Consider the following 24747-nt stretch of genomic DNA (forward strand, 5'->3'; position numbering starts at 1 on the left):
AACTTAAAAAAAAAAACTTTCAGCCAAAACTTTCCGCTAGGCTTTTTGATTTTTTTCTCTCGTTTTTATCTAATTAAATGCATTTCATTAAACTTAATGTAGCACTGCTTTATTTATTTGTCTTTATTTTGAATGGGGAGAACTGATGTATTTGAAGAACTATTGTAGCCTAATAACTATTTATTATAATTAATTCAAATAAATTACATTTTGCCACCCAACCGTGTCTGAATTACATTCAGGAGCACATAAGCTGTTGTCAACACTGCCCTGCGCCTGTATAAAATACCTAAGCTTAAATTGCTACATTATATTTCTCAGCAGCGAAAGTAACACCATGGCGCAGGTAGGCTACTTCACACACGCATCTCTTTCTCGCTCAACAGTTAATTCAAATAAATGCTATAATTCATTCAAATAAATGTAATCTTACTGCACTACTTAATATATTTGTCTGCTCTGTCTTATTTAAAGCGAGTAGAATGCTACATCTAACAAGTTGTAACTGACGAAAATAACGGCTAGCTGTGCATATATATATATATATATATAACAGAAAACCCAATGTTATGGTTGCAAGGCATAAATTCATATGTACATGGTCAGTGAATGTGAGAGGTAGTGACACTGCAGTGCTGTCAACTGGCCCGAGACTCTCAGAATGACCCCGGGCCATTGGGCCTTCCCTTATTTTTGAGCCCTGCATTACAAAAAAATTGTTCAAATTAAATGACTGTCAAATTGGACACACACACACTTACATAGTCCATTTAAGGCAAGTGATCCACACCGTTAAGGCTTGATATGAGGCTTTTAAAGGTCATTTCACGTCATACATATTCATTTGTTTCACAGTCTTTTGCTATTTATGTCTACTTTTTCCCATCTACACTATAATTCACCCTGATTTTTGCCTGTGTATGTGTGTGATTTACCCTTAGAAATGTGAGTGTGTGTGCAGTTGATGTGATGTAGCAGCAGCATGTCTCATTGTATACTTCACGATTTGCAGAATACTTCTGCACTTTTTCTTGCTCTTCATTAAGGGCTCAGAGGCTTGGGTCTAGTCTCATGTATAATGTATAGCGCTGTAATGTTAGTCTCTCTAGAGCTGGACTTTGTCTCAGTGAGAGACGGGCTGGCCCTTTGATGTATACCAGTGATTTGACCTGCAGTACCTGCGGCGTTTGGCTCTCGCCACACACCTCTTCCATCCACACCGACACACATACTCACACGCACATTTGTTGCTATGCTAAAGGTGAGGATATGCTGGTATATATTTATTCATATCATCACTGGGTGTTATCACCATGACTATAAGCGTTTGTAAACACATGACACACGGTTTTCCAGCTAGATGTTTTCAGTCTTCATTCCAACATGAAGTGACAAGCTATGGCAGCTACTGCTTGTGTATGAGTGAGTGAGTGTGTGTGTGTGTTTATGTGTGTGTGTGTGTGTGTGTGTGTGTGTAAGATGCCCCTGAGCCCCAGACAGGCATCTCACTTTGCCCTCAAGCTGTGGTGGCATCAGATGTCAGTAGCACCCCTGCTATCTGACATCACACACACACACACACACATTTTTCGATGTGTGCGCATTTATTTATTTATTTCTTCTGCTGTGGTAAATAGCTTCTTGGGGAGAGAGACAATTTTGCCTAATGGGCAAGTTTCCATAAGGTGGGTCAGAACATTGATAGTAAGGCTGATTGGCAGTTGGCAGGAAAGGTGAGTGCTCTCATTCGACAAGCCTCTCATTATAAGGCTCCCTCAAGAGAGGATGTTGATGCTTCTTGTGAGGAAGGACGTTGGGATGAGAGTACTTTTTGATGACTGTCAAAGTTTACATGATCCTTAATGACACTCGTCTCTGCATCTTATTTGTCAAGATATATATGTGTTGTGTTTGATGTGTCTTTTAGCTTCTGCTCTGTCATCACAATAGGCTATACCAGTTTATTTTAATATATATCGTAATAATAGAAATATGTTTTTAGATTAATAAGTACATTATTTATTAAAATTTAAATGTACATTTACATTAAAAAAAATCAAATCCATGGATTAATTATTATTTTACGTTTGAAATTTGGTCATAATTTGGTCTGATTTGAAGTAATTATACACTTCTTTATTATTTTATTAAAAACAGGCTAAAGGCTCAAATGTAATGTTTTAGGTTCTTGCCACTGCTGCAGAAATTCAGACCAAAAGGGGAATCTGTATTTAGTGTGTGTATCTGTGTGTGTGTGTGTGTGTGTGTGTGTGTGTGTTTTCACCTGAAAATAGTTATTTTTGTTCTTGAATATAAGAACTAAATATGTAATAATAAACAGGTACTGTATAGTAATGATCAGTGCATTACAGTATATTTTACACCCATAATCACAACTGATTGTCATTCAGTGAGAGTCTAAGACACATTTCCACTAAAACATTTTGACACCATTTCACTACACAGATTCTCTCTTACCCGTTTTTTTCTTTTAATTCTGCATTTTAGTAGTGCAATGGTTTTAAAATTTTGGAGAAACCAAAATGCACGTTTGCCCTTATTTGGCAACTTTGTCATAGTATATATGGTTACACTTTATTTCGATAGTCCACTTTAGACATTCTATTAACTATAAGTAATTTTGTAACTACATGTCAACTACATGTCAACTAATTATCATTCATTTGCAACTACAGAGTAGACTGTTAGGGTAGGTTTAGGGTTAGTAGAATAAGTTGACAAAGAAAGTGTTAGAAGATATTAAGCAGACAGTCTACTAATACTCTACTAACTGCTAGTTGACATGTAGTTGCAAAGTTACTTACTGTTAATAGAATGTCTAAAGTGGACTATCGAAATAAAGTGTTACCGTATATATTACTCTATATTAACTTGTTTGCAGAATTTATAGAGATTGTATCTTTAGCCATGCTGATACAACAGCAATTGTGTGCTCAGCTTAACTGAATCAGAGATTTGCATGGCGTATTATTGCAGAGGTCTTTCCTCAACCTCATAAATGTGGCGTTCCAATACACCCAAAGGCATTGCCATTGCCATGGGAACTGCTTAGGCATTTGAGACGAGGTTTCTTATGATTGGGTCTCCCATTTGTAATGATTTTCACATGTGCATTGCAATCTTGAAGTTGGGTTTGAACACGGACCGTACAACTGGCGTGTGTCATCTTCATACACAGCTGCAAACAACAACAACGCTGTTTTGGCACAAGTCATCATAATTCTGGCCAAAAGCAACGCTTGACAATGATGTGCTCACACAGTCATCCTGCAACCACTGAGAAATTCTCTATGTATTCTTGTCTGAGCTACAAATGTTAGCATGCCCTCTTACACTTCTCCCGAGGGTAAATAAGTCAAGTCAAGTCAAGTCACCTTTATTTATATAGCGCTTTTAACAATACAGATTGTGTCAAAGCAACTGAACAGCATTAATTAGGAAAATAGTGTGTCAATAATGCAAAATGACAATAGTAAACACTAATTTTCCAGTTAAAGACAGTTCATCATTGAATTCAGTGATGTCTTCATTCAGCTCAGTTCATAGTATCATAGTATCTGTGCAATCAAGGCGACGATATCGCTGGAAATGAAGTGTCCCCAACTAAGCAAGCCAGAGGCGACAGCGGCAAGGAACCAAAACTCCATCGGTGACAGAATGGAGAAAAAACCTTGGGAGAAACCAGGCTCAGTCGGGGGGCCAGTTCTCCTCTGGCCAGACCAAACCAGCAGTTCAATTTCAGGCTGCAGCAAAGTCACATTGTGCAGAAGACTCATCTGGTTCCTGTGGTCTATAAGACTAAAGACAAAATAAGGGGAGGGAACAAAACATGAAAGCAAAGAGAGGTGGGACAAGAGGAATGGGCGGTCATGATGAGGACGGCGGGAGAAAGCATTTCACTCCATCAGTGCTGCCGTGAGGGGAATGATAAAAAGGGGGCAATGAGAGAGAAATGCTTACTGCTTGATTGGTGCAGAGAGAGCAGATAAGACAAGAAAATGGGGATGTTAAGGGTGAAATTCAGAGAGACCTACAAAAATGGTCTAGGCTGCTGATGGTGCCACTGGACCAGGTGACAGATTTGATACTATTTAATACTTTTATTCAGCAATGGTGCATTAAATTAATGAAAAGACAGAATCATCCAGTCATAAAAAATGGAATTTACTGATAACGTGGAATGTCATGGAATCTGGCAAATTTTGGAAGAATAAATCAAAAGTAGTAAAATGAATCAAATGGTGAGATTGACTATAGTATCTGTGAATATTAAATCACAAAAAGACTGTTTTCAGTGTCTGCTCTCTGTATGAGGATGTGAACATATGAACTTCATGAGCATTTTAAAGGGGTCATATGATGCGATTTCAATTTTTCCTTTCTCTTTGTTTGAGAAAATACTATCACCATATCATAATACACACAGAAATGTCATGACAACCCATCAAATTAAAAGTTTGTGTTAACTTGAAGAAATTGTTACATAAATACTATTACTACTGTAATACTATCTACAGTAGAGTATAGTTCCTAAAGTAGTAATAACACAATAATAATAAATAATAACAATAATATTTTTTTAAAGACTGGACTTAATTTTCATTTGTTACATTTTAAAAGATTAATTAAATTGTTAATGTGTATGCCTTCATTTGATTACCACAGTTTTTGATAATAAATTGTATTATATCATAAATACAATTTCTGAAAAATAAATAAATAAATAAAATTTTCATAGGGCACTATTATTATAAAAAAATATATATAAATTGAGTTGTTAAAGTTTTAGTTGATTAGACATTCTTTTTTGAGTATTAAAAATTAATGGAACTATTAAAATGGAATCCAGCAAAATTAAAACGGAATAGATGAATTTTGGGGAAAAATAAAATGTATTTTCTAAAAATGTAATTTTTGTAAAGTGTTGCTAATTAGTATACGTTTCATGATTTAAATTAATTTGGCATGCTTTTCGATCACTAAAATTTAGAGTCACGAAAAATTAAAAGAGGAAAATAATAATAAAAAAACAGAGTTTGGAAAAAATATAAAACAGAATTTGAGGAGAAATGAAATGGATTTCTTATGGCCCTTCAAAAGTGACTGTAAAGACATTTAAATTATTATAAAATAAATGATTTAAAAAAATGTTGTTCTTTTGAACTTTCTATTCATAAAAGAATCCTGAAAAATGTATCATGAACTTAATATTTCCACAAAATATTAAGCAGCACAATTGTTTTCAACATTGATAATAATAAGAAATGAGAAATATTAAAATCAGTATATTAGAATGATTTCTGAAGGAAAATGTGACACTGAAGACTGGAGTAATGATGCTGAAAATTCAGCTTCGCCATCACAGAATTTAAAATATATATATATATTCCAATAGAAAATAGGTTGTAATTATATTCCACTAATATTTCACATGCCTGGATGCCTCACATTTTGTTTTTATGAGTTAGTCCCATGATTCCAAAGACTTGACTTCAGTGCTCAACCCACCTGTGATGCCGCTGCAGTTAAATAGCATTATACATCCATAGTTTATCAGTCCCAGTAGGGGACGAACCTGAGCTCTCTGTACACTCCCTGGGATTGTCTGTTTCATTTGATCCCTGTGTCCTCATGTAATGGGAAGATCAATCATATTGAGAGCAATGAGGTGGGAAAATGAAGTTCACCGTTTGAGAGCGCAGAGGTTATGTCCCCAGTTTTTACAGAAACTCATTCCGTTTTTTTCCGTGTCATGCTTTTGATGGGATGCACCGCGGTAAACCTGGCATGGCTCTCTGTCACTGTGCATCCAGCATTCTGCTGGGAAGGTAATAACCTGTGTCGCTTATATGACATTTCAGAGAAGCATTTTCCACAGCCTTTACTTTCTTCTAATGATATTTATCCAGGTATTAAAGCAATAGTTCACCCAAAAATGAAAATAAATTCTGTCATCGTTTACTCACTCTCATGTCATTCCAAACCTGTATTACTTTAATTTTGTCTGTATCACACAGGGTGATTTTTTAAAAAGAATGTACTGGTCATTTTTTCATGCAGTTAGAGTGAACTGGATCTTTAAAGCTTAAAAAGGATGCAAAAGTACTCCTTGTACACTAGATTAAGTCTTTTGAGGTCATGCAATAGCTTTATGCAAAGAATAGACAAATTGAAATTGGTATTCACAGGAAGTCTGGACATCTTGAGTTCATGATGAAAGTTTGATGTAGAGAAATGTTTTCAGATGTAATTGTTAGTCAATAAATTAGGTAAATAGAAACTTGTATTATGGTGTAAATTCAAAAAGTATTGTTACTTTACTCGTTACTTCTAAATATGAATTTGATTATATAACCCAGTGTTTCCCAACCTTTTTTTAGTCGCGGCACCCTTTGGAAATTTTAACAAACTTGTGGCACCCTACAAATTAATTTTGTCACAATATTTGAATTTCTAACATCGATATGATAATTTGAAAAGTATAGATATTCGGTACAACAGGGAAGAACTGCAGAATATAATGTCATACAGATATTTTTAATATTAAAAATTGTCCATCAATGGTGGCAATCAGTAGGCTAATTTCTAATGAAGAGACCAATTTATATGACAGATTTTAATGTAGGCTTTTATTCATATGTAAACATTGTGAGATAGCTAGTTAAACAAAGTTTTGATTTTACAGCTGGGTAATTTTGTTGCAGTAGCACGAGATAGCTTGATTTCAAACTTTGAATTGAATAAAAAATGACAAGTAAGCAGTCAGTAATAAAATAAGAACAAATAAAGAAATGACTAATGATAGCACAAATAAAAAAAAATCACGATAGGCCTACAAATGAAATAAATTGCTTTTTAGTTTTTCAGGTAGGTCTAACAGTAGGGTTAAGATATTTAACATTTTATTTTATTTTTTTTACCAAATTATCCAAATAATGTTTAGTCCTAGAAAGCTATTATTATCAGAACACGCGAGCATAACATAGCGGTTAGCAGATCAATGAATGAGAGGGCAGCGTTACCAGAGTTGCCCATATACCACACCATGTTACAACACAGTAGGGCTATTGCAGACAGAAACAATACTGTACTACATAGATGTTTCCTGTCAGCTTGATTTTTGAGTGGACTTTGCTGTTCCGATGAGCATGAACGATATACGAGTGGAGCGACTGAGCGGAGCGCACACGCATAGAGCGGGATAATACGCAGAGCGTCACACCACGTGAAAGTGAATCCTGAGCGGTGAACTCATTTTCGGCAGCCGGAATTTCGGTGCATCTCTAATTATTGGCGACATCAGAAATGGATATTATATAATAGATGCTTTTTTGAACATTTTAGCAATTTAAAAATATTAAAAAAGGATTTTAACACGGCACCCCGGTTGGGAAACACTGACCTAGAGGACCACGTACCATGGTATTTATTAAAATACCACTACCACATATCACCCACTGAAGCCTCGGAAAGGAGGGTTTTCCCCAGATATGGCAACCTCGACAGAAAGATATGCGATTTCACTGGATTTCCTGTTTCCGGAATTCCGCACTTGCTGACTGGCTGTCGGCGAATGAAATAAACAAAGACCTACAAATCAGACTCCAACACCTCCTCTCCTCACCTGCAAACATGGACACTGGTGCGTATGTGTAAATATTGTCTCTCGCAGCTCGTAGGTGCCGGCTTAGGGCTCAGAGCTTCACAAATGTTGATGTGAATGGAGTAGCATTGTGTGGCTAACTAGCCCGAGCTGTTTAACTACTACTACAGCTGAAAGTGACTAAGCAACGCTGTGAGGTCGACTTTTAACTCTTGAAAGCTTATGCTCGAGTTAAATGACTCGAGTGACGCTTTGAATGGGATAAAAGGAGTGCGTACGTGTAATTATTTGAAATGGAAAGGTATGTTGTGTGAAAGATAAGCCGAACTACAGAAACGATGAATAGAGTCCAAGTGAAGTCAGAGAGCTGGCTGTCAATCATTTCAGGCAGTATCTGACAATGGCATATCATTCTATCAAACTCTTGTGTGTCACATGAATAAAATAGAAAGTTATACTTGTCAGTATTTCTCAACATTCATGATTATGCAATACATCAGTAAAGGTTTAAAGGCACAGTGTCACACTCACTGTCCATCCTGGTTTGTAAATTGAGAGCTTTTGTTTTGTGTTTGTGCCCTTGTTTGTTGCCCAACATCGATGTTTCCTGTCGGCTCAATTTTTGAGTGGACTTTGCTGTTCTGATTCGCATGAACGGTATACGAGTGGAGCGACTGAGCAAAGCGCACATGCATAGAGCGGGATAATACGCAGAGCGTCACACCACGTGAATGTGAAACCTGAGCGGTGGACTAATTTTCGGCAGACGAAATTTCGGTGCATCTCTAATTATTGGCGACATCAGAAATGGATATTATATAATAGATGCTTTTTTGAACATTTGGTTGGGCGATGTCTACCAAATTGGCATCGGATGATGTCTACAGTGTAACATCGTGATGGACGATGACATCGGGGGCGGGGTTAGGGGTGTGCCCGAAGTGTGAAACAAATAACGCATTCTACGGAGCCACTAAGAGGTTAGCCGCTTGCTAGCGGTAGCCTGTTGCATTACAGTACATGAAAGTTCACTTACCACATACACAGAGTAAGGAGAAATGTCTGATAGGACGATGATGAATGATTTGCAGATCCTGAGCACCAATGACAAACATCTAAACTTGTCAAATGTGTGGTAAGAACTGCCGCTCCATAGTATAGAGTCCTTGTGATCGCGAATCTCAAAAGTGAAAGTGAAAGTAAAATAAGAGCGCACAATCAAAAGCGTTTTTTTACAGTCGCCTATACTTACCCAACGATATAATTGCGAGAAAAAGTATTGAAATTTCCGAACACGGAACTGGGATGCGGCGGATTGGGAGGTGGGGAGGGAATCACGATGTCAGCTTAACATTGTGATGTCTGTCAGCCATCTGCGATGGACGATGGCATCGTCTATCGGCCCAACCCTACCCTTACAATGGTCTAAGATGGTTTACCAAGCTCATGTCAAGTCAAGTCACCTTTTTACATAAAGCTTTATGCAATACAGATTATTCCAAAGCAAAGTCAAAGTAATAAACAAGAAAATAACAGAATCAGTGAAAGCAAGAGACATCATATATATATATATATATATATATATATATATCAACATAATTTCTGAGACAAATTCAAATTCTGCTGTAAAAGACAAGTGTTATTATTCAGCGCAAGTCAGTTCAGTGTTAATTCATTTCTATAACTGTGTAAAGTTAATCAATTATAAAACAAAGTTCAATTCAGATATAAGCAGGTCTAAAGAAGACAATAGTGTTGTTATTCAGCTCAATTCAGTTAAATGTTGATTCAGAGCCAACTACATCAAAGCCAAACTACATCAGCTGACCGAAATGGAGGGGGATAAAAATAATTGATATTATTAAAAAAAAATTTGTGTCCATCTTCTCTTGCTTGTCACACTGGCATTAGGTGAGAAGGAAGAGTTGTAGTCTGTCCAGCAGGTTGAAACATGAAGGTAGAGCTGCCGTTTAGCCAGTAGTAAACGTGTCAATCATTTATGACAAATCACCTTTTTTTGTCAAATCACACTCTAAACTATCATTTTCAGGTTGATTCAACTTATGCGCATGCAAGTTCTATTGTGTTATTGTGCGTTTTTTTATTCTCCTTATAATGTCTGTGATTGTATTCAGCAGCTGCCCTTGGGGCCTTTTGTCTCCACTCCATTGTAAGAAATTGCAAGGCCCAATTCAACTCATATCTCTCCTGGAATTCATTATTTATAGTGTACAATGCTTTATTATTCCCAAAAATAGTTGTCAAGGATCCCAGGAATTAAGTCTTTAAATGTTCATAATAGTTTTGCAACAAATGCTGACTCCCCGCAAGCTATATCCATGTTTGTGCTGAACTCCAGGAAGAGGATTACAGTGTTAAGTGGTATACATTTCGGAAAATGTTAGCACAGTTGATTAAATTCATCATTGTCGTCCCCAAAATAAACCCTGAAACTTCATTTACAACATTCGTTGGGCTATTTGTCATAATAAATAAAGGTTTCTGGCACTTAATTAATCTTTAATTAATCCAACCCCTGCTGAAGGGAATCTTGGCACTAGTGTCCAGAGAGTGCAGTAAGAGTCAGCAAAAGCTTGAGGTCGAAGTGTGACTGCTGTCAAACTCCATATTTGTCCTTTTCTTTTGCATCCTCAATGAAAATAAAACTGCATTATGCAGATATATTTTGGCAGCAGCTCTGCAATTATAACACAACATTAGTGCTCATGCAAGTGGTATTCATTAGACGAATCTGGGTTTAGTATAACTTACTGTTATAACTTACTCTACCATGTAAAAACAAATAAACTGGGATAAAATATAATTTATTGAGCTGTGATGTTGTAGAATAGTGGTAGAAGAAAGTGTGTTTTGTTAAAGTCTTTTGTGTTTGGAATGACATCAGGGTGAGTAAATTATGGCAGAATTTTTTTTGTTTTGTTTTTGTGAAATAACCCTTTAAAGGTCCAATAAGTAATATAAGTGCCGATTTTATTTTCTGAGATAAATACAAACTTTTAAGTAATTGTTCACTTAAGTTGTATTTGATTATTTCTTTAATGAGTTTATGTGTAGTTATGTATATATGTATAAGTTGTTCTCAGTTCACAAAAGATGCTAATTTTGTCCGAACCTCTTGCGGATGAAATGGTCTTTGTGTTTGTGTAAATGGTTATTGGTCATAGTCAATGAGCCTTTACTTATAGAGAGTAGAGCTCAATCTTTAGAAGACTGAGCTGTTTTGTCTCACGCTGCTCTCTCTCCCTCCCAGGTGTCTTTTTTGTGAATCAATATCATTCTTCATTGTGATGCCCTCAGATGGAGTTTAAAAACCAAACATAACTTCATAAGCCAGAAACTTTTTCAGGAATGTAGCTAAGTTTCATAACTCACTGAATTATTTTGTCTGAGGTGCCACTTCCCTATGGATATTTTAAATTTGTTAAGTTGAGTCAAGTTTAATGGATAAAGTTATGATAGTAGCTCTTTTTCAAAACCTAGCAAGCTGCCTACCTAGACAGCTTTTTAAAATGACATAGGCACAAAATGTATGCTTTTCAGTAGTGAATAAAATGTATTGATAATACATGTCATCCAACACTTGTGTGTTAGAGTATTACATTTGTTTTTAAAATCAACATTGTAACATCAAACTCAACTGAAATAAATTTTTAGTCATTTGAGAGCTATTTTGTGTCGCATGCCGAGTTCAAAACTGAGTGTTGGAACAGAGCTGTATTTGTAGAAGACTAAACTAGAAATGCAGTCACATTATGATAAGATTGTGAAACGCATAAACAATCTCAGATAGCATCTAAAAATATTGGATAATTATAGATTAATACGAGATTAGTGATCTTAATCAGATTAGTAGTGTGAAAAGTCAATTAAATGAGGAATAATCGTGCATCTCTTATTGCAGCTGCAGTCTAGTTGGATAAGACACAAGAGCATGTAGTCTGAGCCACACGCTGTTAAAATTCATCGCATGATGTGAGATATTTACTCAGCAAACTCTTCCGCCCAAATGCCTCTCAGACTTGACAGCTGTGCCGAGCGCACACCTTTTGAGGAGGCTGCTTATGTAACGTGTCAAAACTATAAACTCTGCCTTCACAAACTCCCATCAACCCCACCTCAGTTTGTTTTGTAGTATAATGAATATGCTTTTTATGTCACAATGGGAGGCTGAAATGGAATTTCCTTGTTTGTCAGAATAAAAGACAAACATGCTTTGCTGTAACACATACATTTTAACTTTTACCATTTAACAGAGACAGCATGCAAGCAACTCTCTGCACTTTGCTGGTAAAAGCAACAACAGTACAGTACCTGAGTTTGCTTTTTACACTTAAAGGGGTCCTATTATGCTTTTTCACTTTTTGAATTTTAGTCAGTGTGTAGTGTGTATGTTTGGGCATAAAAAGATCTTCAAACTTACAAATCTCAAAGTCCACTCCAAAGGGAGATATTTCGTTTAAAAAAAATCCCTTTTCAAGAACTACAACGAACGGCTCGTTTGGACTACAGCGTTTGTTTTCCGGGTTTTGTGATATCACAAAGCGGCCCATTAGAATATCATTAAAATAATTCCCGCCTAAGGAAATTCGAATGGTTGGGGGGTGGGGAGGGGCGAGGTCGTGGTTAGAACGCTTGGTTGAGTGCATCGAAGATGTGCTGCTGTAGCGTCAAGTTTTCGCAAGTTATTACACATGCACCTGAATAATTATGTATGTAAATATGTATGTTACAATTATGAAAACGTTTTTATAATAAATTGCTGACGTTTGGAATGACATCAGGGTGAGTAAATTATGGCAGAATTTTTTTTGTTTTGTTTTTGTGAAATAACCCTTTAAAGGTCCAATAAGTAATATAAGTGCCGATTTTATTTTCTGAGATAAATACAAACTTTTAAGTAATTGTTCACTTAAGTTGTATTTGATTATTTCTTTAATGAGTTTATGTGTAGTTATGTATATATGTATAAGTTGTTCTCAGTTCACAAAAGATGCTAATTTTGTCCGAACCTCTTGCGGATGAAATGGTCTTTGTGTTTGTGTAAATGGTTATTGGTCATAGTCAATGAGCCTTTACTTATAGAGAGTAGAGCTCAATCTTTAGAAGATTGAGCTGTTTTGTCTCACGCTGCTCTCTCTCCCTCCCAGGTGTCTTTGTTGTGAATCAATATCATTCTTCATTGTGATGCCCTCAGATGGAGTTTAAAAACCAAACATAACTTCATAAGCCAGAAACTTTTTCAGGAATGTAGCTAAGTTTCATAACTCACTGAATTATTTTGTCTGAGGTGCCACTTCCCTATGGATATTTTAAATTTGTTAAGTTGAGTCAAGTTTAATGGATAAAGTTATGATAGTAGCTCTTTTTCAAAACCTAGCAAGCTGCCTACCTAGACAGCTTTTTAAAATGACATAGGCACAAAATGTATGCTTTTCAGTAGTGAATAAAATGTATTGATAATACATGTCATCCAACACTTGTGTGTTAGAGTATTACATTTGTTTTTAAAATCAACATTGTAACATCAAACTCAACTGAAATAAATTTTTAGTCATTTGAGAGCTATTTTGTGTCGCATGCCGAGTTCAAAACTGAGTGTTGGAACAGAGCTGTATTTGTAGAAGACTAAACTAGAAATGCAGTCACATTATGATAAGATTGTGAAACGCATAAACAATCTCAGATAGCATCTAAAAATATTGGATAATTATAGATTAATACGAGATTAGTGATCTTAATCAGATTAGTAGTGTGAAAAGTCAATTAAATGAGGAATAATCGTGCATCTCTTATTGCAGCTGCAGTCTAGTTGGATAAGACACAAGAGCATGTAGTCTGAGCCACACGCTGTTAAAATTCATCGCATGATGTGAGATATTTACTCAGCAAACTCTTCCGCCCAAATGCCTCTCAGACTTGACAGCTGTGCCGAGCGCACACCTTTTGAGGAGGCTGCTTATGTAACGTGTCAAAACTATAAACTCTGCCTTCACAAACTCCCATCAACCCCACCTCAGTTTGTTTTGTAGTATAATGAATATGCTTTTTATGTCACAATGGGAGGCTGAAATGGAATTTCCTTGTTTGTCAGAATAAAAGACAAACATGCTTTGCTGTAACACATACATTTTAACTTTTACCATTTAACAGAGACAGCATGCAAGCAACTCTCTGCACTTTGCTGGTAAAAGCAACAACAGTACAGTACCTGAGTTTGCTTTTTACACTTAAAGGGGTCCTATTATGCTTTTTCACTTTTTGAATTTTAGTCAGTGTGTAGTGTGTATGTTTGGGCATAAAAAGATCTTCAAACTTACAAATCTCAAAGTCCACTCCAAAGGGAGATATTTCGTTTAAAAAAAATCCCTTTTCAAGAACTACAACGAACGGCTCGTTTGGACTACATGGCGGGCCTTCATCAAACCCAGAATTAATCGAGCCGTTTGTGCCAGGATGGGGAGAAAGGTATTGTAATAATGTAAATTATGTAAAAAAAAAATGCGTTTTTCGAACCACCAAGCATGAGAGCATGTTCTAGTACACCCCTAAAACAAATTCAAGACATTGTAAAAGAGCATAATAGGACCCCTTTAAAATAACCCACAACTGAGGAAGCAATATGCAGTTAGCTTCAATGTTGTGAATTAGAAAAAGAATAGTTTGTCAAGGCAGCTTTGAATGTTGGCTTAGTAAAGCCTTGTCTGAAAGTTTAAAACAGCTTTAAATTCTATTTTTTATTTTTTTATTTTATTTTATAGCTAGATAGATGCAGGCGGATAGACAAGCAGATAGACAGATGGACAGACAGATAGATAGACAGATACGTATTTAATTTTATATATATATGTAAAAATCTAAATATAGGAATGTACGTAGTATGTAAGATTTGCCAGCACAATATGTTTACAGTAGATTTGACACTGTCATCTTCATGTTCACTGGGCTGCTGTAATTGATTTTGTCAGTTACACTGAAGTTCTCAGGTGTACCATTTTGACTAACTATATAATTTATCACCAGCTTGTAGTCACATGCTGAATGTCAGAGAGTTTTGAGCACACACACGTAACCCACACTCATCCAAGCTCTCTCATAGACCTGCAGACAGTGAGACATTCTGAATAGGGGCTCATTATTAATAACATGCCAATTAGAAAACATATGCATGCTAACAAAGTTCACTAACAAGAGCACTTTAGTGAGAAAGCAAGTGCGCTCTTTTCTCTCTCTCTCTCTCTTTATCTGTTTCATTATTCTCTCATTCATTATCTATAATCACTCATGCTATGAGGAGCAGAAAAACAGGTTTAAATTAATTGTCCTTTGAATTGACTTCTGTTGTTTCTATATATAGATGACATTATCATCATAGGTTCTTTATTTGAACAACAGTGTAGCGTCTGGACCAATCAGACACACCATTTTTCATTTTAAGGCTTTTTGCACTCTTTGGTTGTTGCTCATTGGTTGGAGAATTTATGAGGATGGAGGAACAAAGTGAGAGAGAGTGGGACAAGGGGGATCAATAATAACGGTGAAAAATCGCACACGATTGCAGCAACATCCTTACAAATTAGCACACTGTATAGTAAATGTATTTTTATTTTTATATAAATATATGCACATTTTATACTCATATAATCAATTATAGTCAGTAGATTTATATTGTACCATTTTATATTCTACATACCTTTTCAGATTAGGTTATGTCACTCACAAAGCTTCATGGGATAAGTACACTGACTCAAAAAATATTAAGTACAGTCATTTAACTTTTTTTCAGTTTTTTTTTTTGCTTGGAATTAAATGTTGTAATCCTGTGATTGACCTCAGAGCTGAATATTTTTAAAAGGAAAATGAATTGAAAGCATAAATCCAGAAGGTGTGTTCACTTGTTCAAAAAAACCTAGACTGAACTTTAAAGGCTTTAAATGTAATAGAAAATCTAGGTAAATTGTTCACTAATTGACTAGTCATTTGCTGGATGACTAGATAACCATTCCTACTTGACGTTCATTCAGTCACCCATATGGTCTGACAGATTGATGGACACCTCAGTCATACTTTCCCAAAGTCCTTTCATATTTCTGTTAAGAATCCTTTCTTGGAGTTTCTTGAAAGACTTTGTCATACAGTAAATTCATCCTCATGTAAACAGCAACTGCTGTCACCACTGCAACAACTCCATCTCTCTCTTTGTCAGCCACATGCGTTCCTATTTAGCTTCAGTGGATCAAACGCTTGGCATCCTTTTCTATTGTAACGTCCCTCCTTCTTCTCCACATTCTGTCACAGACAGCTCTCCTTATCCTTGTATGTTAAAGTAACAAGTGGTTTCCCATCCTGCCTAAAAAACGTGGTAAAATTGCTGTAATGTATAGCTTCGGATTAATTTTTGTTTATATACACAGCATATATAATTATATATGTCACTGATTATATAAACAACAACAATATTATAACAGACATCAGTGTTCAATAAATTATTGTATTTATTAATAGTAGAAGAAGAAAATTTAACTATTTGCTAATGCAAAACATGCCAAGATGATGCAGGAGTGTTTTGGGTGGTTGCCAGGACATTGCTATTTGGTTGCTAGGGTGTTCTTATAAGTTTGTAAAGCATTGCTAAGTGGGTGCTAAGGTAGTTACCACACCATCAGATCTCAATAATATTTAGGTCCCTCCTTCAATGTAAGACAATGCAGAAATCTAGCTTTATCTTGGGAACAGAATATATAGAGATGAGATTTTTTTTCCACTGAATACTCTAGCAACCACACAGCTCTCAGAACACCTTAGTAACAGCATAGCAATTCCCTGGCAACCAGCCACCTCACCCTAGCATCAGGACAGCCTGTTTTGCATGGGAAAATCCCACTAATTTTGTTCAGTAGTTGTTGTAGTGGGACTTTCTTGAAAGACGCATATAAAAGAGTTGTATCTGAGTTTTTTGTTCTGTCAGCTTTGAATTATTTTCTGTTCTGCTCATTTTTTCCGTTTAGTTCCTCATTTGCTCATTGTCTGACTCTGATTAGCTTTGTTCTCTTTGTCAGTAACAGCTTTTAGGTCATATAGTGCCATTAGGCAGAAATCATAACTCCCTCACCTCAGTGTTGTGACAGACCGAGCTTTCACATTCTCATGAAGAAATACAAGTAATGGCTCTCCACACTGCTTTTAACAATAACAGCGCGTTGTGTTCATGTGCCTGTCTTAGCGATTGTTGTCTTGGCTCGAATCTGTCATCAGCGAGAGGCTTTTTCCGGGCCGTTCTGGGGATACGGTCTTGGAGAGGTCGAGGGAGCGATCAGAAATAGTGATTCAGCTGTCTTGCCGCTGTCTTCAACCTTGTTTTCAATCCGTTCTGCAGCCAGCTATTTCTCGACTCTTCTCATTTCAGCTTTAGTAGTGCTGTTACCTTTGAGCGCTTCAGGAGACATTTAAAGGAGCTAAAAACAGCTAATTTGAGTCACATAATCAGAGCCGTCTAATAGATGCATGTGTAACAGCCCTCCTCAGGAGTGCTGTACAGAATCAATGGGGAATCAGAGCACAGCTGAGAAAACGAACCCTTATTTGAGCCGTCGGTGGCAAATGAGCCAAATCAGGCGAAAGAGCCATCTGCTCCTGAACTGTACAGTATATAAAAGTTTAACCAATTAGATAAATGTGCTGTCTGAGGGGGCAAAAAGTTGTAAGATGGCCATTATAGAATTTACCATGGTAACCAAAGATTCAGCCACATTTATTGTTTCAGCAAATTTATTTTAAAGAAATAATAAGGGATCTCTTTGAAGGGGCCGTTCACATATGTTTCATTTTGCCTGTGCCATTTGTTTTTTGTCTTCTGTATGTGTACATGAGTCAGTTAGTCATATAATGTATTGTTATATTTAAATAAAAACTACATTTTAAATATTGTAGAATTATAATTGACCATGAAAGACTGGAAAACTGGAAATATTATTTTTCCTGTAAAACGTACTCCAATATTCTTAAATATCCAATATTTACTTTGAAAAATATATTTTTACAGTGTGTTTATCTTATTGAATTTTAATCTTTTTAATCTTCTAGCTTTGCCTGCCAGATTTTCATCCACTGTTGTTAAAAATTTTTTCAGAATGCAGTTTATAATGAAATTGAAGTATGTCCTGCATTATCAGTGTGCCTACAAGATATGTTATATTGAATATTAGAAAATGCTAAATAATGTTTAAAGAGAATCATGCCAAAAGTTAAGTTGAAGGTAACTCTGTTGCCCCCTATTGAAGTTTATTACCACCACAGGAAGAACACAAGAATGCATACAGTACTTTTTTTGTTAACAACAACTGTATTTTAATGGAAACTATGCAAATTATGGTACGTCTCTCATGGTAAAACAAAGAGCAAAAAATGATAAATTCCCTGTGTCTTCTGTTTGTTATGTGTTTGTTTGATTTTTTTCTTTTTTGTATGTCCTTTCCATGGTTTGTGAGCACTGTAACAGGAGGGAATCTGGGGAGGATTATAAAGCTGCTCTGCCATTTCTGACACGTATGAAAGGAAATAGAGAAGGACAGAGATAAGAAAAAGGAGAAAACTAAAAGAAAAAATGTCAACGTTAAATGGGTTATGAGGGGGAAAAAAAGCAAGGGAGATGAGGAATGACCAAAGATATTGACAGTTGAAAATGGGAAATAAAGAGAGTGGCATAGTGATAATATTCTCTAAAACCTCTGGTCTTCCTCCTAACAAATTCTCTGTCTTCCCTTGACAGGATTATTATATTATTACCTCATTTTATTGGCGGAAGAAGAAGGTGGGCGAAGTGAAAGGAGAAAGAGCGATACAGAGCATCTGTCTTTATAGCCTCAGATGGCTCTGCCTCAGAACTCAGAATCCAAGAAGTTAAGCTAAAAATGATGAAAAGAGTCTAGACCTTTGTCCTGTTGAGGCCAGAAAGAGTGCTAAATAGTCAGTAAAAGTCTTCTTTTTGAGGTCCTTTTTGACCACATGTTAGCTGAGTACTATTTAGCCACAAATTACAACCTATTATTTGTTTAATGTACAGATTTCTTATGCACAAAAAATACACACAGTGCTGTCCAATACTTTAGATTTTTTTATGATTAAGTTAAATCATTAAATAATCAATATTTTTTTTAATCATTAAGAATATGATTCAGTTTTTTAAATAGTTTATAATTTTATTTTGTTTTATATTCTTTTAAGCAAATGTAAACAGGCAGGACAAAACTGGATATATAAAAATATTTTTTGTTAAATAGATTGTTAAATCGAATTAAAAGTCTTTATTAAACATTTTTTATTTTATTATTTTTTATTTGTTTTATTTTGTTTTTATTTTCTTCATAATAATAATAATAATAATAATTATTATTATTATTATTGTTAATATTACTATTGTTTTTATTATTGTTATTTTGCAAGATTATTAAGTTATTTCATTTTATTGTATTTATATAAGTGTTTTATTTTTATAAGTATTTCATTTTTGTTTTGTATATGTAAAAATATGGCATCTGTGCATTTGGTCTTGTAGAGTAGATAAATGTCTACTCTTATAAATGTAGAGTAGACTCTATTTTACTAAATGCAAATGAAAACTAGGTTGTAAGGGACATAATATATAGTGTGTACAATGGGTTGCAGTGTTTGTACCTTCTTAAATCGATAAAGCATTGAAAATACATTGTTCTGAAAAATGTTCTGTAAAAAATGGGATGTGAAAATAAGATATGACCTAAAACAGTAGAATGTGTTAAACGCACAGCTTTTTTCTCACACAGCTTCATTTTTATTCACATCAAGTTAAATATGCTGTCTTCTCTGACTAATGCCCATTGAAGACAGTGGCAATAAAGATGGACATTTATTGAATTGAAATAGGAATCTAAAAGAAAACAAAGTGGTATTCTCATTATCTGGAAGTGAGATAAATGAAGTGGTGGAAGTGGCTTGGATGGTGGACCTATAGCAGCGTTAATGAAGGGTCATATTCACCTTGTGAGACTCAGCACTAGACCCTTCAGCAGTGTTTCTGCTCCACGTTGCTCTCCTTGACCACATGTGCGCTGTCAAAGTCACTCAGTCGTTCACTCATTCACTACTCCCTGTATAGTCCATGCCACATGGTGCACCATATGGGTAAGCAATGAATGCAAATGAGTGAGTGATTTTGGATGCTCAGGTAAATACACTGTAAGAAAAAAAAATCTGTAGAAAAATGAAAGAGGTACTGGGCATTTTCTGTCAGAAATTTTGGATATTTCTTACATTATGGTACGTTATCTTACATGTAACTTTGAATACAAGGATCAACAACAAGCGTACCTTATTAAGGATTTATTTTATTTTATATTTATATTTGTATTTAATTTTTATAAGTGTTTTTTCATTTTATTTATCTTACATGTACAGTACTTTGTTAACAACAGTCAACGTGTGAACAAACATACTTAATTTAGCATATTTTATTTTATTCAATTCAATTCAATTCAAGTTTATTTGTATAGCGCTTTTCACGATACAAATCATTGCAAAGCAACTTTACAGCAAATTAAGTTTCTACAATATTTAGTGGTAGCTTATCAGTGGTGACTGTCAGGAAAAATCAGTTAAAGACGTAATCAAACAGACAATGAACACTATTAACAGCAATTGTTATATGATGCAATCAAACTTATAGCAAAATGTGGTAGTTCTGTATGTTGTTTCAGGGTTGGCATCATCTGAGGTCCTCTGAGGGGTTGGCATCACACTCTTCTCAGGTGTTCTGGATCCAGACTGACATCCCGTGGCAAAAACAGAGAAACAAATAGAGACATAATTTAGCGTTGATTTTTTTTTTATAAACTACAGGTAACTTACTTTGTAAACAAGAATTAATGAACACATATTTTATTAAGTTTTATTAATTTATTTTAATTACATTTTTAAGTATTTAATTCAATTTAATTTCATTTTTAAAGTATTTTATTTTATTTTGTAAGGGATTTAATTTTATTGCATTATTTTATTTCAAATCATTTTTGCAAAAACTGACCCATTCATGTTGTGCAGCATTTTATACTTATGTAAAATAAGTCCATGAACAAATCTACTCAAGGAGCAGCATAGTGTTCTCATGCTTCCCTAAAGCAGCAGTATCTATGGCATTCTAGGGTGAAGCAGTGCTACGTTCCTGCGTAGAAACAGCATTCATCTCCCAGTCATGTTAATTCATCAAGCCATTAAAATGCTGCTGATATCTGCTCCTCATGTCAACACTTTGATAATTCCTCTTTTATCCCTGTCAAAATAAATTAGAATGACGTGATATTTCAGCTTTTCGTGGTTGGTAAATCCTGCTTAATTCAGGACTTCTGACAGGGACACCTGCCTTTCCGCCCAAAGGTTATGACACATAACGGGTCACACTGTGTTTATGAGGAGATTATGGTGCTTTATGAGGACTGGCAGCATGGCACAGGGGTGAAGATGGGAGATTATGGGCGAGTGCTTTAGTGGTTTGTGGCATCTGTCTGCACACGTTCACACTTTCCTTCTTAAAGAGGTCATATCATACATTTTATATCATTGTTCATAGTAGTTGGTCTCTTCTGTTGTTCCTTTAATGAATTCATATCACGAGGAATCTAATTTCCATTGATCTTTTAAGATGAAAGAGCTCTATGAACTATGAAAACATACTGTAACTTTCAAAACTCAAAACTTTCTCCCCAGTCCAAAAAACTCTGATCTTAACAATTTGTGCAGCACGTTTCAGTGTGGATTGTCTTGTGATCTTGTCACAATGCAATGCAAGCTGTTATCTATACAGTTGAAAACTATATTTCACACAACAGCAAACGCACAAGCTGGTGTGTGAGCACTGCTTCTCATTTCATTTGCAAAGCAGGCGTTTCTTAAAGCCACAGAGGCAACTTCTTTTGCTAAGAGAGATGGTGGAAAATGTCCATGAAAAACTCAAATATGGCTGTGTAAACACTCTCAGTAACATCATTCAGCCAGACTGTTTGCTGTCCGTTGCAATTGTTTACATTATCTGCCAGTTATTGTTTACATTATCTATCTGTTATTATCTTGTATTACCTTGTATTGTAAACAACAATAAACACATATGAACAAGCGTACATTAAGCATATTTCATTTTATTTTTGTATTTAATTTAATTTAATTTATTTTTGTGTTTTGAATTTGTTTTTTTTTTGTAACTTTCTGTGTTTTATTTTTGTATTTTATTTTGTTTTGGTAAATGTTGTATTTTTGTAAGTGATGTAAAAAAAATTAAGTTACTTTTAAGCTAACTTCATTGTTTCTAGTATCTAGATTGTTTAGACTGGTTTTGTGAATCAGTTCAATATGTTCATTAAAAATGATCAAAATAACAATCGGTTCACTAATCTGACAATGCTTTTTACAAAGACTGCACATTATTGTCAAAGATTAATAAACTAATCTGCATTGAAAAGTGTCAAATGAACTGATAAATCCAGACTGAAATGATGAGGGACATAATGTTTTAGAATAAATCACAAATTGGAAAATTTAATTTACAAATGAAAATGAATATCGTTTGTAATGTTGGATTCATTCGGAAGGATGTTTCATAAATTTGGGTTTCTGACATAATAAATCCAATGGGTTTTTATAATGGGTTGGTTTTTAAAGTTAAAGCATGTTTTGATTAACTTTTTTTTTCTTTTCTTTTTTTTAACCAAAGATCAAAGACAATCTGATTTCTCATATGACCCCTATAATAGCATTTATTCTCCTCCCTCGAGATTCTCTTTCTCTCTCTCCCAGTTTCCCTTCGTTTTCTCATCCACCCTCAGTCTGTATCAGCAAACATCCTCCGTCTTCCTCTGCTGAGCAACTTTGCCCAACTCCCTGTGAACTCTCCCAGAGTTGCGTCTTTGGAGTTTGGCAGAAAGAGGGAAAGTGAGGCTTTTAAAAGTTCTGTGTGGAGGGTTTTCACTTTTCACAGTTGCTTTCGACACTGTGTCAGCTTGTTTGTGAAATCTTTTTCTGAGTTAGCAAAGCTTATAAGAGACTTACGCCATGTGTTTTTGTGCAGCTGGCTCTCACATTGAGTGTGCGCCTGTATGTGCAGAGTAAGATGTCACTCTAGTCCTAGAAAATGAAAAGCAATTGGGGACTAATAGAAGGTATTTTTCGTACAGTGAAAATACCCGTAGGAAAGTAGGATCACGTATGACACGTCTTTATTGTTTTCCAACCACAGAGCAAACTGAACTTTTGCTTCCATTTTAATTTCATAAATCTTGTCTTGTGCTTCTCAGATTTTTCTCCTGTAATTTTTCTTCTGTATCTCCAAAGGTTTCACAAGAGATCTTAACAATAAGAACTTTTTGATCAAATGATCAGAGCTATACTATTCATATTCATTGTATAGCTCTATACTCTTAGCATAGCATATGTCAACAATTGTCTGATTTTTATATACAAACATGTGATATTTCTCAGAAGTTTTATGCTTTAAATAGGGTGAGCTCCCCATTAAGTCTCATCATCTTATGAAAGAGCAATCTCAGAGCAATAATGTGTCCCTTCTGGGAGTTAGTCTACATTATAATGCCAAGCCTACCTACTTCTGTTTCCATAACCTTTGAAAGGTTTTGTAAATTTCCGTTTGCCTTTCTCTCTCTCTTTCTTTGCAGGTAAAGTGCTGAATGCTGATTTGAGGCATTATCTTAGTCTGCAGTTCCAAAAAGGATCAATTGACCACAAACTGCAGCAAGTGATCCGAGACAACCTGTACCTGCGCACCATTCCATGTAAGACACACACATACACACACAGTCTGTTCATTTCTTATTTATATTCATATTTATTTGTTAAAATAAATGTATTTCTTTTAAATAAGTCATTTATTTATTTATTTGCATATGTTTTATTTGTACGGAGCCCCGCACATGACATGCAAGAAAAAATAATAAATTGTGCGCACGATTTACTAATTCGTTCCCTCGATGTAATAAAACGTGCACACGATTACTATTTCGTTCCCTCAATTTGCTAATTCGTTCCCTCGATTTGCTAAATCGTGTGCACAATTTACTAATTTGTTCCCTCGATGTAATAAAACGTGCAGACGATTACTATTTCGTTCCCTCAATTTGCTAATTCGTTCCCTCGATTTGCTAAATCGTGTGCACAATTTACTAATTTGTTCGCTCGATTTATAAATCGTGTGCACGACTTAGCAAATCAAGGGAATGAATTAGTAAATCATGCGCACAATTTATAAATCGAGGGAACGAAATAGTAAATCGTGTGCACGATTTAGCCTACTATTTTTTTCCTGCATGCCATGTGCAGGGCTCCGTATATTTGCAATATTGTTTTACACACAATATTTTTCATAAATATGAAAAAAGTGTGACTGAAGAAGTGCCAGCTCACTGCAAAAAATGCTTTTCATACTTAGATTTTTTGTCTTGTTTCCAGACAAAATATCAAAAAATTCTTAAATCAAAGAAGGATTTTCTAGACAAGTAAAAATTATTGTCTTGTTTTCAGAAAAAAACATGTCAAAATTAAGTGAGTTTTTGCCTGAAACAAGCAAAATAATCTGCCAATGGGGTAAGCAAAATAATCTTAAAGCAAAATAATCTGCCAATGGGATAAGCAAAATAATCTTGTTTTCTGTTTGAAATAAGATTATTTTGCTTACCCCATTGGCAGATTATTTTGCTTGTTCTAAGCAAAAACGCACTTAATTTTGACATGTTTTTTTCTGTAAACAAGACAATAATTTTTACTTGTCTAGAAAATCCTTCTTGATTTAAGATTTTTTTTATATTTTGGCTGAAAACAAGACCAAAAAAAACTAAGTAAGAAAAGCAGTTTGTAAAATGTATAAAATACATTAGAATAAAATACAATTTCATACATATAATACAAAATATAATTATGTAAGATCATTTAAGCATATATATGTCCACTCTGTCTTTCTCTGGCAGTCTGGTTATCTCATCTTACCTTTCGGTCTTTTCCCATTTGGTGTTTAGAGTGAATCCTTTGGCTGTTTCTCACACTGGTGTGTCTATTAGTGTAGTTGGGGAGAC

At 35.1% G+C, this 24747-nt stretch overlaps 1 protein-coding gene across 1 annotated transcript in view; it reads left to right on the plus strand.

Moving 5' to 3' along the window:
- Positions 1 to 24747, plus strand: part of LOC107708063 (membrane-associated guanylate kinase, WW and PDZ domain-containing protein 3-like) — a 131352-nt gene that overhangs the window by 71430 nt on the left and 35175 nt on the right. Inside the window, exon 2 of the mRNA XM_016512210.1 lies at positions 23338 to 23454. Within this exon, the coding sequence (XP_016367696.1) occupies positions 23338 to 23454 (117 nt within the window). The remainder of the gene's footprint in view (positions 1 to 23337; positions 23455 to 24747) is intronic.

The sequence above is a fragment of the Sinocyclocheilus rhinocerous genome, unplaced genomic scaffold, assembly GCF_001515625.1.
Source record: "Sinocyclocheilus rhinocerous isolate Xijiao unplaced genomic scaffold, SAMN03320098_v1.1 scaffold113, whole genome shotgun sequence".
Lineage (NCBI taxonomy): Eukaryota > Metazoa > Chordata > Actinopteri > Cypriniformes > Cyprinidae > Sinocyclocheilus > Sinocyclocheilus rhinocerous.